Consider the following 16,520-nt stretch of genomic DNA (forward strand, 5'->3'; position numbering starts at 1 on the left):
ATGGCTGGCTTCAGGATCACGTTTATTTATTCATTAAATTTATACGCCGCCCATCGTGCATCACTTGGTGACTGAAATCCTGATCCCAATTTGTGGTTGTTAAATCGAGGACCATCTGCATTTCCATTGTCCAGAATAGTTTTTCTCTAAAAGTCTGCCTTAGTAGAAAGTATTTCTGGATAGTCACTTGGTTCCAATTCAGATATCTTCAGACACTTTAAAAACACAAAATTTCTAAGTTCTAAAACATATAATAATAATGGTAATGGTAATTGTAATGGTAATAATAATAATAGTAATAGTAATAATAATAATGGACCTTAGAGATCATCTAGTCCAACCCCCTGAAAACTGGGAATGCGAAGCCAAATATTATTATAAGCCCTCTGAGGCTGCAAAAAGCTTTGTCCACCACCCATTAAAACCAGAAGTCCAAAATCAGCCTTTGGTGACCCAAATTCCTGGGGAGAGAACCTGGTGAGTTTCTGCTTCTACTTACATCGCTTCGATTGGAAGGCTGGCTGTAAATGACCTTCTTACTGCCACTGCTGGAAAAGATCAGAGAAGGAGAAGATGAGTGGACTTCAACTCCCAGAATTCCCCAGCCATCCTTTACAATAGGTGGACTTCAGCTCCCAGAATTCCCCAGCCAGCATGCTTTAAAATAGGTGTTCTGCCACTCCCAGAATTCCCTGGCCAGCATGCTTTAAGAGGGGTGGGCATCAACTCCCAAATGTCTTCTCCAACTTGGGAGTTCAATGACATGCTGGAAATGGTCCATTGGAGGATTCTGGGAATTTACACCCATAATTCCCAGGGGCTCAAAGCTGGGGAACACTGGTTTATTGTTTGAATGTTGATTTTATTTATTTATTTATTTATGAGACTTATATACCGCTTTAAGTGCAAGCACTCTCTAAGCGGTGTACACCAGTAAGCAACGTATATACATATATTTACATTGCCCCCAACAATCTGGGTCCTCATTTTACCTACCCCGGAAGGATGGAAGGCTGAGTCAACCTTGAGCCGGTGAGATTTGAACCGCTGACCTGCTGAACACAGTCAGCTAAAGTGGCCTGCAGTACTACACTCTAATGGCTGCATCACCTCGGCTCATTATTTTGATTATTTTTGTTTCCTGACTTTTCATTTACTGTACAGGTAGTCCTAGAGTTACAACTATAATAAGGCCTGGAAAATTGGTCACTAAGCAGGAGACTCGTTAAGCGAGACATCATATATCCCAATGCGTGACCTTCCGTGCCCGCTTCTCCATTGACTTCACTGGTCACAAGCTGGCTGGGAAGGTCGCAAATGGTGATCACAGGACCCCTGGATGCTGCAACTGTCATAAATATAATTCCCCAAATGTTGATCAAGTGTCCATGGGGATGCTTCTAAGTGTGAGAACCAGTCACAGCTTCAAACAGTCACTAAGCAAACAGTCGTGACTTGAGGACTACCTGTACTTTGCTTTTTTAAATGAATTTGTGTCTCCCACTTTTCATCCGTGGACTAAATCCCATGAATCAGAGAGAAAGGGGCTGTGCCAGGATCAACTGTGCTCCTCCCGCACCCACCCCGAAAGGGGAATCTCACGGCAGGACAGCCGGTGGTTACGTGGCAAAGAAGGAAGAAATGGCTACTCACGTTGTTCTTTCTGAAAAAGAAGAAAAAAGACAAATAATCTGTTAGCCCAGAGGTTCCCAACCTTTGGGGCACCAGGGACCGATTCCGTGGAGAGAGGTTTTGCCACGGATCGGAGGGTGCGTGGTTTTGAATGCTGCCTGCATCCCGCGGGTGGGGCTTTGCTTATTTGTGCGGACCGGTTGCTGGCATGCTGCATGGCCCGGGGGTTGGGGACCCCTGCATTAGCTAAGAGAGGAGGTGATCATGTCTCTCTTACAGGGTTAGAAAGGATCAAAGTCCATCAATCCAACCACCAAAATTCAGTTCTGTTTGCTTTCTCTCCAACTGGATCAGCCCCCCAGGGACCCCGCATTTTCCAGCAAATTTGATACATTTAGGAAGAGTAGACTTCAGCTCCCAGAACTCCCCAGCCTGAATAGCTTCAAAGGAGTACAGGTAGTCCTCAACTTACGACCATGAAGTGGGCCCCAAATTTCCTTTGTTAAGTGAGACAGTTGAATTTTGCCCCATTTTATGACCTTTCCGGCCACAGTTGCTAAGCAACCTTCTCTGCTGATAAGCAAAGTGAATGAGGGAAGCCAGATACGCTTAATGACGATACACTCAACAACTGTGACAAAAGAGGTCCTAAAATTGGGTGCCACTTACTTAACAACCGCCTTGCTTGGCAGTGGAAATTCTGCTCCCAGCTGTGGTCGTACGCCGAGGACAACCGGCACGCCTCAATATTGGTTTTTGTGAGCTATCTGCAGGCTTGCTAAGACGATCTTGATGGCTACTAAACTCCATCAAGTTCCCAAATCTTAGCAAATTTGCTTTCTGGTCTTCATTCTCCTCTGATACCCCCTCAGCCTCAGAGGGCGGGAGTTAAATTAACAGTACTAGAAAACCCAAATAATAATAATAATAATAATAATAATAATAATAATAATAATAATAATAATTACATTTTTCCTGCTTGTTTGTGAAAACAAGAAAGATGCCACTGGCCACTTACTGTTGAAATAGCCCCGACTGTAAGCAAACCAAATCCCAAAAATGACCAGTCCCAGAATGATGAGGAGAACCACCACGCCCGCCACGATCCCACCCACGTTGAGTTCACCTGCAGAGCAATAAAAATGGATCAACCACAAGAAAGACTGAAGGTGTAACTCTCAAGACTGCCAGGATTTAGATGCTTCTACAAAGCAGAAAACCACCAGCAGGCTGTTGATCAGCGTTCATCCAATCTTGGCCCAACGATGGCCAATCAAATGGAATAAAATTAGCCCTCAGGAGCATCCTTTTTATGTCCTGCTCCCTTTTATGCGTTTATCTTTGAGCATTCCAGATAGAATCCCACTTAAAGCAGAAGTCGATTCGAAGAAAAGAAATATAGGTGGTCCTTGACTTACCACCACAACTGAGCTCACAGTTTCTGTCCCTAAGCAAGACGGTTGTTCAGTGAGGTTTGCCCCATTGTATCACTTTTCTTCCCACAGTGGTTAAGTGAAACACTACAGTTGTTTACTGTAGCAAAGATGGTTATGTGAATCTGGCTTCCCCTTTGACTTTTCTTGCCAGAAGGTCAGAAAAGGGGATCACGTGATCCTGGGACACTGCAACCGTCCTAAATATGAGTCCAGTTGCTACGCATCTAAATTTTATTGAAATTTTATTTTATTCGAAGAAGGTAAAAGCACTAAATGCCACAATATTTACCAAAGGGCAAAAGAATAAAAAAACGCAACAAAGATATGAAAATGAAAAAGTGTCTAAAGAAAAAGAAAAAAGACTAACAGATATACAGCGAACATCCTCCATAGTTTAATGCTGATTAATATAGTACAGCAACGTTAGTTTCCCACTCCTTGAGAAATAGGTCCAAAGAATTTTAAACTATTAAACTACTAAACCTATTTACAACTTATTAGCCTGTCATCTATAAACTATATTAATAACAAAATAGTTAATAGGAAAAACAATCATAATAAACATATTATATAAAAGTATAAAATTAATAAAATTGTGAACAATAATAAGAGAAAGACAAGATTCCAAAACCCTGTTAAGAAAATGTGCCATGGTTTCAATCCCAAATCACCCTAAATATTAACCCTAATTGGTCCCAGATCAAATATACAAGTTTATTTCTTTATACCATTTCTTATCAATTGCTGATTAATTAAATACAATGTCCAATCTCCCAATCCAATTTATCTTCCCTCCCAAAAAACCAGATAAGATCATCTATCAATTAGATGTATTAAGTTCATTTCCCACTCTCCTTCAAACCCCTTAAAAAATCCTATTTGCCACATACATCCAGAGAGTCCTCTGCTATTATATAAAAAGCAGTTTTAAGCTTCCAGAAGTTGTTATTGAGTCGATGCTAATATTTCTGAGTCTATATTTCTTTCCGGCCAATTTACAGCTGGGAAATCGCATTTCTTCTCAATATTTTTCACAGTGTTGCTTTATGCCTATGTTTCTTCCCAACGAATCTGCTACTTTGAGAACAAGTTCTTTTTGTGGGTTTAATACTTTAGTGTCTGATTTTTCAAAATGTTTTCCACGGCCTTTATTAGTTCATCAAATCTTTTAGAAAAAAATTCAGCTAAAGCTTGCATGTTGCTAGCCAGACTCTGCTTTCCCCCTTGAAGTCAGACTTCTACTTCTTTCCATGTAATCCAATATTTTGTTGCTCAAATCAGGGAGCAAGCAAAGAAAACAAAGAAGATATTTTCTTACTATTTTGATCCAAAAAGTTTTTGTAATCAAATACAAATCCAGAAGCATGTGCTTTGCTTCCATACAAAGCAGATGTTGATAAGAGCAGTCAAATAAATCAAAGAAGAAGAAAAAAAGGAAAAAACAAAAACAAAACAGAAAGAATCCAGCAGGGGTTGAAATAAATCAGCTTTCAGCCAGCCAATTAACCTTTAAAGATAAGAACAAAAAGAGAAGTTCAAAAAGTGAACTTAAAAAAACACAGGCATGCTTACAAAAATGTTCTGCTGATAGGAAAAGATGTAAACACCCTTTGATTTTCCAGCTGCTCCCATCGGGAGCTGCAATCTTCAAAATTCCCCCTCCCAGGTAGGTCTGCAACTATCCCAAAGTTGTTTTGGGTCACTCCTAAGTGCCCCCGTTCATTCAAATCCAGGGGGCAAAACTGCAAAACTACCAAATCTGGCAGCGAGCACAGAAGATCGTAAGAGAAAGAAAGTCACTCACTCTTCGGCAGCCACTTTGGAGAAGAGTCTCGCTAAGCATCTGAATTTTGATCAGGTGACTCTAGGGATGCTGCAACAGTCATTAAGTGTGAAAAATGGTCACAGGCCACTTTTTTCAGTGCTGCTGTAACTTCGAGCAGTCATTACATGAACTGTTGTGGAGGACTACCAGTATATATCAATAAAAATATATCAACTATAAGGATCCTGTTTATTCAGAGATACTTTAAAGCAGGGTTCCCCAACCCCGGTCTGTGGACCAATACTGGACCGCGGCATGCCTGCAACCAGTCCACACAAAGTCCCATCTGTGGATGCAGGCAGCACACAAAACCACGCAATCTCCGGTCCGCTTAATAATCTTTTTCCACAGAACCGGTCCCTGGTGCCCAACATGTTGGGGACCTCTGTTTTAAAGCAATGTGTTAAGACTGCTAACATCGGATGTTCTTGCTTGCCATGTATGAAGAAGCAAATCTGTCTTATTTAGCCTGTGTAGCACTTCTAGAGTTAAAGCAGATAATACTAGCCTAGTGGATGGGAAAATCTGCTAGTTAATCATAACAATGTTTGAGCACAGTGTTGCCAAGGTCAGTTGTAACTGGGAGGGGCACTTCACACTTCACATTAATTGGAGAATGTGATTGATGACTGTAAAATGAAGGAGTGAGTTATGCTTTGTTATGGGTGTTTGAGGAAGGGAAGATTCAGTTTTTGGCTTAACTTTGTTAGTGCCGAAGCTATGCAGAAAATAAAGGATTCTTTAAGGTGAATAAGCCTCAAAGTTCTTTGAAAAGCTGCTTCTTTTCGGAACCATGACACAATGTTTCTCACCCTTAGCAAGTTTAAGATGTCTGGACTCCCAACTCCTAGAATTCCCTAGCCAGCTCTGCTGATTGGGGAATTTTGGGAGTTGGAGTTCTGACATTTAAAAGCTGCTAAAGTTCACAAACACAACGTTGTTCTGTTGGAATATCACATCTGTTGCACGACGACAATGGAATTCAAATTCAACTGGTTCACTTTGGACCATATCACTACTCTGTAAAATTAGGAATGTCCACCAACCCCTTTGCATTGCATTGCAAAACACAATTGGATATCAAGGGTCAAAGAGATGGCAGAGCATGCCACCCCAAAGAGCTGGTGCCCGCAGGAGAGATGCCAAGCTGCTTACTTACTGGTTTCCATGTGAATCACCTCCGATCTCTGGGGGGGGCCCACCTTGTTCTCGGCTTCACAGGAATAGTCGCCCGTGTCCAGGGCCATGGCGGGCTCAAATGCCTTGAGGAAAGAGAAAAGGACCTCAATTCTCGATCAAGAACACACCTGTCTCCTCAACAGGTTAAGCCAGTAGTCATCCAAAATCTCTCTGGGATTCCTATTCTGCAAACATTCCTATTCTGCAATGGGTGTGTGGAAGAAAAACCACAATGGCACTGCTCAAATACGAGCAGTCCTTGCGTTAAGAATAGAATAGAATAGAATAGAATAGAATAGAATAGAATAGAATAGAATAGAACTCGCACGGTATTATAACGCCAGGGGGCTTCCACCGACTCTCCTGTTCCCCAAAACCAGGAATAGAAAAGGGGGAAGCATGAGGTATCTTAGTGGGTTGAGGAGGCCTTGGGGGCCTGTTCCATCACTAGCCCCCCGCACGTGGCCTTCCCCACCCGAAATACCTCACGGTGCGCTTAGCAAACGGCCTGTGTTTTAATGAACGAGGGAGTCATCTCATTCAAGGTACAAGATTCACTCCCACGAGTTTTCAAGTTAGGAGTGGAATGGGCAGGCTTCATTAAACTCAAGGACTGTTTTGACCCTCTGTCACTATAGGTTGGGTAGTTTAGTTTGTTTTTTGACTTTAGGATAACCCCTAAATCTGAACGAGCTGTCTATTAGAAGTTCTCAATCTTGCAATTTCTTCGGAACCGAAGATGCTCCTTGGATGAGAAGTGAAACATTTTCAAGAAAAAAACTAAGAAAGTCCAGTTGCCTTTGGGAAAAAGCACCTTTGGGACAGCCAAAGGACCCCCCCCCCCAAATCCTCCTCCATCTCTCTGCAACCCCCCCCCTTCTCCCCTTGTAGCACTGATGAGGGTATCTACTTGTGCTTCTCAATCTTGCAACTTTAAGGGGGTGGACTTCAACTCCCAGAATTCCCCAGCCAGCATGCTTCCAGATGGGTGGACTTCAACATGGCCGGCTGGGGAATTCTGGGAGTTGAAGTCCACCCACTTTAAAGTTGCAAGATTGAGAAGCACAAGTAGATACCTTCATCAGTAGGAGTCTGGACATATTAATGTTGCTAAGGTTGAGTGACCCCGGTTTATTGTCAAAGTATGGGAATCTGTTCTTCAAGTATGTTGAAGTTGCTACAGTTGTGAAAATATTTGATATTTAATAATCTTGACCACCACAGTCAACCACCACATCTGACTCTTGAGAATCTCCCAGATCTTAAAAGATATTTCAACAGTTATGGACATTCCTCTATATGAGGTTGTCAGGATCTGATAGTGAGACTGTGAATCTGTAAACATTCCTGCCCTTCCCGATATTCAGCTAGGAATGTAAGCCCATGAATGTAAGCCCCCCCACCTAACCCATACCAATTACCGGGTGGAAGCGAGGCATGCAACTTGCAGCCCCCCCCCCCCCCGATCAACACAGCTCAAAATCAGAAATGCAGGAACATACCAACACGCCTGTGTCCGAGTCGATTGTGTAGGACGAATTCTTGAAGATGGTGCTGGTTTTGGGATCCGGGGGCATCTGGACGTCATTCTTGAACCACTTGAAAGTCGGCCTGGGGTTGGCCTCGGTCTCCTCACATCTAAGGACCACCTTGTTTCCAATGGTCACCACTGAAGGAACGTGGGCGGTGGGCTTGGCGGCGGGCACTGCCGAAGAAGAGAAGGGCTCACAGTTTAGAATGCCAATTTGGGGAGTATGAGGTGCCACAAGTGCAAAATGGCTGCCGTGGGAAAGTTGTACAGGCAGTCCTCAACTTATGACAAAAAAGGTACTTACTCGTAGTTTCAAAGTTCCAATGTCCAGCCCTGTCCCCACCCACCCTCAGTCACATGACCTCAAATCAGCCAATTTGCAGTGCAGAGCCGAGGTGGCGCAGCAGTTAGGGTGCAGTACTGCAGGGCCACTTTAGCTGACTGTGTTCAGCAGGTCAGCGGTTCAAATCTCACCGGCTCAAGGTTGACTCAGCCTTCCATCCTTCCGGGGTAGGTAAAATGAGGACCCAGATTGTTGGGGGCAATGTAAATATATATATATGTAGGTCTTTGGTTGTTTGGGTTTTCTCCCGCGTAAAATTGGAAGTTTTACGTGGGAGAAAACCCGAACAACCAAAGACCTACATATAAATACCCGCGAAAACCTCAGAATATATATATATACATTGCTTACTGGTGTACGCCGCTTAGAGAGTGCTTGCACTTAAAGCGGTATATAAGTCTCACAAATAAATAAATAAATAAACAAACAAACAAACAAACAGTTTGTGGCAAAACCCGCCACATGGAAACACAATGATTTCAGTTAATTACCACGGCATTCACTCTACAATTGTCACGTTTGCTTAATGACTGCCACAAAAAAAAAAAGAATTGGGCCGTGTGATTGGCTTTAGAATAGAATGGAATGGAATAGAATAGAAGCTTGAAGGGGAGGACTTCAGCCCCCTGCTCAATGAATGTTAGGTGGACCCCCCTCTTCTTTGGGGCAGCCCCTCAAATACTGCAATATCATGTCCCCCCCCCCAGTCCTTCTTTCCACAAGACTACATTGACACAAGTCTTTAGTTTTCTTGCTAAAATGTTTGCCAGCCCCGTTTACGTTTTGCAGAGCTCAAACGATCCCTTCCTCCAACTCAAGAGGGCCTGGGCACCCCCCCCCCCCCGACTGAGAGTGGAGTCCCGACTTCTAGGCCCGGGGCGTCCTTAAGTGGAGCGGGTACCTTGCACAACCAGCTGCACCTGCGACTGTGAAAAAGAGTCTCCGAGGACTTCGCAAGTGTACAAGCCTGAGTCTTTGCGGGTCACCGACGTGAGGTGGATCTCATACGGGGTGAACGTGGCGCGATCCTTGTAGTTATCTGAAGAAAGGCACACAAGAGAAAGAAAAGAGTCAGAAAGAATCCCGCTATATCTGTATAAAGTGATTCTTATTCTCTTTAAGTTGCTCCCTCTTTGGGCGAGATGCCTCTGCTTGCTTGTGTACATAAATACAGGTAGTCCATTTAGTGGCCGTTTGAAGTTAAACATTTAATGAAAAACGTGATCTAGGACCATTTTTCACACTTATGATCATTGCAGCATCCCCCCAGTCACGTGATCAAAATCCAGACCCTCGGCAACTGACTCATACTTATGACGGCCGCAGTGTCTCCTGGGGTCACGTGATCCCCTTTTGCGACATTCTGACAAGCAAAGTCAATGGGGAAGCTAGATGCACTTAATGACCGTGTGACTAATTTAACAACTGCAGTGATTCACTGAGTAACCGTGCACAGTTGTAAAATGGGGCAAAACTCACTTAACAAATGTCTCACTAAGCGATGGAAATTTTGGGGTCCAACTGTGATCAGAAGTTGTGGATTACTGTATAGAGATATTAATCTACCTTTCCAGATTTGGGCCAGGCACATCATATCTGCCAGCGCTTGGCTGCTTAAAGATGAGTGGACCTCAACTCCCCGGCTGCAGAATTCTGGGAGTTGAAGCTCACACAACTTCAAGCTTCCCTGGTCGAGAAACACTATGACAACTTCTTCCCCAGACTGGCACCATCCGAATTTCTTGGATTAGGTCCCATAACCCACAGCCAGCACAGATTTTGGCCATTCTAACTCATTGGGAAGCACCCTGTTGCAAGGGGTTGTTCCAGACCAAAATCCCAACAAACATAGAGTCACACGGAGTTTGGAAAATAACAACAACAACAATAATAGAGTTGGAAGGGACCTTGGATGTCATCTAGTCCAACCTCCTGCTCAGGCAGGAAACCCTATACCATTTCAGACAAATGGCTGTCCAGTCTCTTCTTAAAAACTTCCAATGTTGGAGCAATCACAACTTCTGGAGGCAGGTTGTTCCACTGATTAATTGTTCGGACTATCAGGAAATTTCTCCTTAGTTCTAGATTGCTTCTCTCTTTGGTTAGTTTTACATCCATTGCTTCTTGTCCTGCTTTCAGGCGCTTTGGAGAATAGCTTGACTCCCTCTTCTTTGGGGCAGCCCCTGAGATATTGGAACACTGCTATCATGTCCTCCCTCGTCCTTCTCTTCATTAAACTAGACATACCCAATTCCAGCAACCGTTCCTTATATGTTTTGGCCTCCAGTCCCCTGATCCTCTTTGTTGCTCTTCTCTGTACTCTTTCTAGAGTCTCAACATCTTTTTTACATCATGGTGACCAAAACTGGATGCAGTATTCCAAGTGTGGCCTTACCAAGGCATTGTAAAGTGGTATTAATACTTCATGTGATCTTGATTCTATCCCTCTGTTAATGTAGCCTAGCACTGTGTTGGCTTTTTTGGCAGCTGCAGCACATGGCTGGCTCATATTTAAGGGATTGTCTACTAGGACTCCAAGATCCCTCTCACAGTTACTACTATTGAGCAAGGTACCCCTAGACTATACCTGTACATTTGGTTTTTCTTGCCTAAATGTAGAACCTTACTTTTTTCACCCTTGAATTTCATTTTGTTACATAGAGCCCCATGTTCAAGTCTGTCCAGATCCTCCTGTATCTTAAGCCTCTCTTCTGGAGTGTGGACCACTCAGTAATCACCCAGTCGGTCGGACTACCCACCTGTGAACTTGTTGCCATGGTAAAAGAGCAGGGTGATGCCATCTCTCTGGAACTTCCACTCCTGACGTGTCGGATTGGGTTGTGACTGTATGGCTTTGCAGGGCAGGCTCACCCCTGGGAAGAGAAAGAAGGCAGAAAAGTAAGATCTTGCACCAGGGCTGCCAAGCTAAATTAATATGGGCTGGGAGAAAGAACGCATAATATAGAATACAGACTTACAACAGTTTGTTTAGTCACCATTCAAAGTTACAAGAGCACTTAAAAAAGTGACTTATTATGATTTTCCCCATGGTCCCCACAGATCAAAATTCAGATGTTTGGCCACTGGCATGTACTTATGATGGTCAGTGTCCTGGGGTCACGTGATCCCCTTCTGCAACCTTCTGACAAGCAAAATCAATGGGGAAGGCAGATTCACTTAACAACCGGGTTACTAACTTAACAGCTGCAGCGATTCACTTAACAACTGTGGCAAGAAAGGTCGTGAAATGGGGCAAGACTGCCTTAACAACTGACCCCAGGACACTGCAACCATCATCAATACCTGCCAGTTGCCAAGTGTCTAAATTTTGATCCTGTGACCATGGGGATGCTGCAATGGTATGAAAAATGGTTATGAGTCGCTTTTTCAGTGATGCTGTAACTTGGAACGGTCACTAAATGAATAATAAATAAATAATTGACTCGTGAGTCAAGGACTGCTTGCATGTGTAAATGTGTTGTTAATTGGGCTGCAACAAGCAACTCTGGCTCTACCAATACAAACTTGTTCAGAACAATTTAGCCTGGCAAGGCTTATACAGGTAATGTCTTGGTTCTGATAGATCAGTGGCGACCCCCAACCGGTCGTAAGTCGAGGACTACTCAACTGGTCGTAAGTCGAGGACTACTCCACTAGTGCAGCACCGTTTGCAGAATGGGACTTTTGGTGGGCTCAGCAGGGCAGAGACAGCCTGGACAATTCCTATTGGCTTTGGAAAGCCAATAGAATTAGACTCTATTCAAGAGAGTCTATTCTATTGGCTTTCAAAAGCCAATAGAATAAAGGGAGTAGCACAGCTAAGGAAAAGGGGGGGAAAAAATGGTGGACTGCGTTGTTTGGCGACCCCCGTGAAATGGTCGTTGGACCCCAAATGGGGTCCCGACCCACAGGTTGAGAACCACTGTGATAGATGAAACCCATCAAAAGAACTTCAAGGCAAGAATTCTTTCTTAAAGAACATTTTATTCAGGAAACAAAGTATCGGCACTACGTAGCTGAACCCCAAAACTAAATTCCCTTGCCCTAGATACAAAGTAACAAATTGCAACTCCCACCCCAACAAGCAGTCATAAATCACATTCTCCAATTAGCCTGAAACACGGGCTCCTTCTCCAGCCCCCCAAAATGTTATCAATTCGTCCTTGGGTTCCCACAAAGCAGCGTTTATGATTATGGCTAGCTGAGTTCAAGCATTCACCCCCTTCTGCACCTGATCTCTAAATAGAAGGAAAAGCATGTTAAAAGCAAAAAGAGAAAATGGCTAAGCTTTTCATCAGTTGTCAGAGCGGGAACATCCAATGTTTACAGCGTTGACTTAGGAATATAACGGAGCCTGGAATTTGCACTTTAAGTCATGACAGTCGTAAGTAGAAGCAAACTCAAAAGTTATAGCTTTTTTTTGCAGCAGTTGTTAAAGTGAATGGGATGGTCGTTAAGCGAATCAATGTATTCTTACGGGCATTTTTTTGCTGGAAACCAGGAAAAACCATCAAAAATCTCAATCATATGACAACAGAATACTGTAACTGGCTGCAAAGGTGATCTCAGCACTCCGAATGCAGTCATGTGACCACAAAGGTCCATATGCAGCCGTCAGAACTACAGAACCGGGTCATAAGTATAGTTTTGTGGGGTCCACCGTAACTTCAAATGGCCGTTAAGCAACTGGTTGTTAAACGAGGATTGCTTGCAATTTAGCGTGTCGTACAAAACCAGGAACCACTGTTAAGTTAGCCAGGGTTGAGTGAAGCAAGGAAAACTGCTAAATCTTTCAACCCACCCCATGGTTGGAGCAGGAAAACTAGGGAACACCATCAGTGCTAGAAGGGAGGAGGAGGAGGGGGGGGGAGGAGAATGACTGTGGGGTCCTTGCTGCTCTCTGAGCTGGGCTGTTTACTTGCGATGTTTCATGCTCCAGCTAGGTGACATCATTACATAACTTGTTCCCTAGTTGGGTAATGAAATGTCGGCAAGAAAACAACGAAGTTCAGAGAGCACCCAGGACCCCTCCTTACTTATGACCATTGCAGCATCCCTGCACTCCTGTGACTGTGATTCAGGCCTTTGGCAACCGTTTGTGATGGTTGCAGCGCCCTGAGATCATGTGGTCACCATTTGTGACCTGGGCAGCTGGTTTCTGACAACCAAAGTCAAAGGGAGAAGCTGGCAGGAAGGTTGCCAATTGCAACCATGGGATGTCTTACTTAACGCTCTCTGTCCTTAATGATCAATTTTCTGGTCCTAACTGTGATTGTAAGCTGAGGACTACAGGTAGCCCTCGATTTACAACAGTTTATTTAGTGACCGTTCAAACTTAACAACAGCACTGAAAAAAGTGACTTATGGATGTCTTTTCACACTGACGACCTTTGAAGCATCCCCATGATTACGTGCTCAAAATTCAAATCCTTAGCAACTGACTCATACTTACGACGGTCGCAGTGTCCCAAAGTCACACGATCCCCTTTTGCGACCTTCTGACAAGCAAAGCTTAACAGCCATATTCCTAACAACAAGTGCAGTGACTCATTGCATAACCGTGCACGGTTGTAAACTGGGGCAAAACTCGCTTAACAAATGTCTCTCTTAGCAAGAGAAATTTTGGGCTCAATTGCAGTCGTAAGTCGAGGACTGCCTGCATCTGAATGACTGGATGTAGAGGAGGCTGAATTCTTTTTGAACAAATGTTCTGAAACACTCACTGATGGTTATTTGTTAAACAACAACAACAACCATTTGTTCTAAAAGTAAGTTGTCTATCCCTCTTTAAGTGTGCCTGTGCATTTCTAAAAAAGGAATCACAAAATAATTTGGCAAATTTGAGGCCAAGGAAGTCACAAATGTTACCCATGGAGAGCCTCACTTGTGTCTGTTTTTCCATTTTGCAGTGAAAAAATTCACTGGTTGGACTTTGTTCTGTGTGATGAGTTTTCAAGTTTTTGAAAAAAGCCACTGATTTCCTTTGCTTATGCCTATTAAATATGAGTGTTACTGTAGTCCAGTGGTTCTCAACCTGTGGGTCGGGACCCCATTTGGGGTCAAACGACCATTTCACGGGGGTCGCCAAACAAGGCTGTCCGCCATTTTTTCCCCTTTTCTTTGGCCACGCCCCTGGCACCCGGTGATGTATAAGTGGTTGGGGGTCACCACAACATGGGGAACTGTATTATGGGGTCGCGGCATTAGAAAGGTTGAGAACCACTGCTGTAGTCCAACTCCAAGGAGAAAGAGTAGACTGAAGGTCTATGCCAGACTGAACAAAAAGTTAGAATTAAGTTTTTTATTAACTTTCAAACTTTAGTGACTGTTCAAAGTTACATCATTGAAGAAAGTGACTTACAACAACCAGCATATATTTATGATGGTTGCAAGGTCCCAGGATCACCTGATCACCATTTCTAATCTTGCCAACTGGTTTCCAACAAGCAAAGTCAATGGGGAAAGCCAAATTTGCTTAACAATTGTGTGATTCACTTAACAACTGCAGTGATTCACCAACAACTGTTGCAAAAAGCTCATAAAAGCCGAGGTGGCGCAGCAGTTAGAGTGCAGTACTGCAGGCCACTTTAGCTGACTGTGTTCAGCAGGTCAGCGGTTCAAATCTCACCGGCTCAAGGTTGACTCAGCCTTCCATCCTTCCGGGGTAGGTCAAATGAGGACCCAGATTGTTGGGGGCAATGTAAATATATATATACGTTGCTTACTGGTGTACACCGCTTAGAGAGTGCTTGCACTTAAAGCGGTATATAAGTCTCATAAATAAATAAAATAAATAAATAAATAAAATCAGGCCCCTTAATAACCATCTTGCTTAGCCACAGAAATTCTGGTCCCAATAGATAGAGGCACATTTTTATTCCGTCCCCTTATATACCTCTAAACAAAAGTGCAGGGATCACATTTTAGAATTAAAAGTTCGGGGGGGGGGGGGAAATCACACCTTATACTCCAGAATAAAATACTAGAAAAGAATATGGAATAGAATATTCTTTATTGGCCAAGTGTGATTGAACACACAAGGAATTTGTCTCCGTAATATAATCCTCCTAATTATATAAATTTATTTTATATAAGTTATAAACTAAATTATACAAATGATTTAATTATTCCAATTAATTTATAATTAATATTTCAATTAATTTATTTGATAATCAATACCGTACTTTTCGGCGTGTAAGGCGACCCGGTGTATAAGACTACCCCCGACTTCGGCGCAATTTCCATGCCTAGAAAGTCGTCTTATCCGCCGGAAACTACTGTAATTTCCAGCATATAAGACGACTCAGCGTATAAGACGAACCCGTGCTTTAGAAAGTCATCTTATACGCCGGAAAATACGGTATATAAATTATTATGTAAATTCAATTAAATAATATATAAATTATTACATATTTTTATCACAACATTTTATTTCATTTTATTTAATAATAGAAAGGGAATGCGGGCACAGGTTCGAAACTTACCTTTATTCTCCAGGACTTCGATTTTCTCTTGACCCAGAACCAGAAACCCTAAAGGGAGAAGGCAAAAAATCAAGAAATTTCTCTTTAAGATTTGGAGCAGGGCTTGGCAAGCCGCCATGGTGTATCCTTGAATATCCCACAAGCCTTTTCCTACGGCTGCTGAAGCTTCTTGCGGCTCAAAATAGGGGTACAGCTTCTTACACAACCTCCAAAAACACAGTTGTTTTTCCAGACTCTGCTCTGGAAAGACCCCCTCCGCAGAAGTTACAAGCCGAAATGCTGCCACTCAATTTTGCCCATTGTCCACTTCTGATCCAATGAGGCTGGGCTTGCCCTGGAGGCAAAGAGAGGTCAGCACCGGCAAGACCTTTCCGCAAAAACTGTGATTCAGCGTTTAAAACCACATGCAGCATAAACAGGAAACTAGGGTTTGTGCAAAGTCATGGAGTTTCAACCGAAGCAGTGAAGCTCATTAACAAGAGTCATGAATATCTGACTTGCAACTCAAAGGACATTCCAGAGACATCCAGGAAACCACCCTGGGTATATTGAGCCAAACTATAAATCATGGTTTACAAGCTACCATGGCTGGCTTCACGAAAGATAAGTGTCAACCATGTGAACCATGTTATGGCCTGATGTTGGTGCTTGTTTGCTAGCTTTAGATTGCCCTGAATTCAAAACTCACTATCTGGAACACACACACACAACCAAAGAGCAGTTTGGTAAGAGCGGGAAATGGAAACAATAAATCGCGATTAATTTATATATATTTAAAATAACGAAGCTGCACTAAAATTCACTTTGATGAGTATTTCCCGAAATATCTACTGTACAGGTAGTCCTTGACTTACAAAAATTCATTTAATGACCATACAAACTTACAGTGGCGCTGAAAAAAGTAACCATTTTTCACAGTTACGACCATTGCAGCATCCCCGTGGTCACATGATCAGAATTCAGACGTTTGGCAACTGGCATGTACTTAGGACAGTTGCAGCGTCCCTGGGTCACGTGATCCCTTTTTGTGAGTTTCTGACAAGCAAAGTCAACGGAGAAGCCAGATTCACTTTGCCACTGTGTTTCTAAC

At 43.1% G+C, this 16,520-nt stretch overlaps 1 protein-coding gene across 6 annotated transcripts in view; it reads right to left on the reverse strand.

Moving 5' to 3' along the window:
- F11R (F11 receptor) overlaps window positions 1-16,520 on the reverse strand; it is a 31,208-nt gene that overhangs the window by 2,091 nt on the left and 12,597 nt on the right. The window contains exons 2-9 of one of the 6 annotated variants that reach the window (XR_005558702.1): window positions 15,431-15,478; window positions 10,706-10,819; window positions 8,848-8,985; window positions 7,575-7,777; window positions 6,053-6,155; window positions 2,651-2,758; window positions 1,584-1,663; window positions 500-548 (exon numbers count right to left, since the gene is read on the reverse strand). Coding sequence is in view for 5 of the 6 variants with exons in the window: in XM_039359887.1 (XP_039215821.1) it covers window positions 500-548; window positions 1,654-1,663; window positions 2,651-2,758; window positions 6,053-6,155; window positions 7,575-7,777; window positions 8,848-8,985; window positions 10,706-10,819; window positions 15,431-15,478 (773 nt within the window). In the remaining variant the exon portion in view is untranslated. Of the gene's footprint in view, window positions 1-499; window positions 549-1,583; window positions 1,664-2,650; window positions 2,759-3,440; window positions 4,576-4,872; window positions 4,942-6,052; window positions 6,156-7,574; window positions 7,778-8,847; window positions 8,986-10,705; window positions 10,820-15,430; window positions 15,479-16,520 lie in introns of those variants that run through there. The other 5 variants (XM_039359888.1, XM_039359887.1, XM_039359890.1 and 2 more) reach the window with 5 other exon arrangements.

Source organism: Crotalus tigris, unplaced genomic scaffold (genome assembly GCF_016545835.1).
Source record: "Crotalus tigris isolate CLP2741 ecotype Arizona unplaced genomic scaffold, ASM1654583v1 scf7180000019143.106728444:792265, whole genome shotgun sequence".
Lineage (NCBI taxonomy): Eukaryota > Metazoa > Chordata > Lepidosauria > Squamata > Viperidae > Crotalus > Crotalus tigris.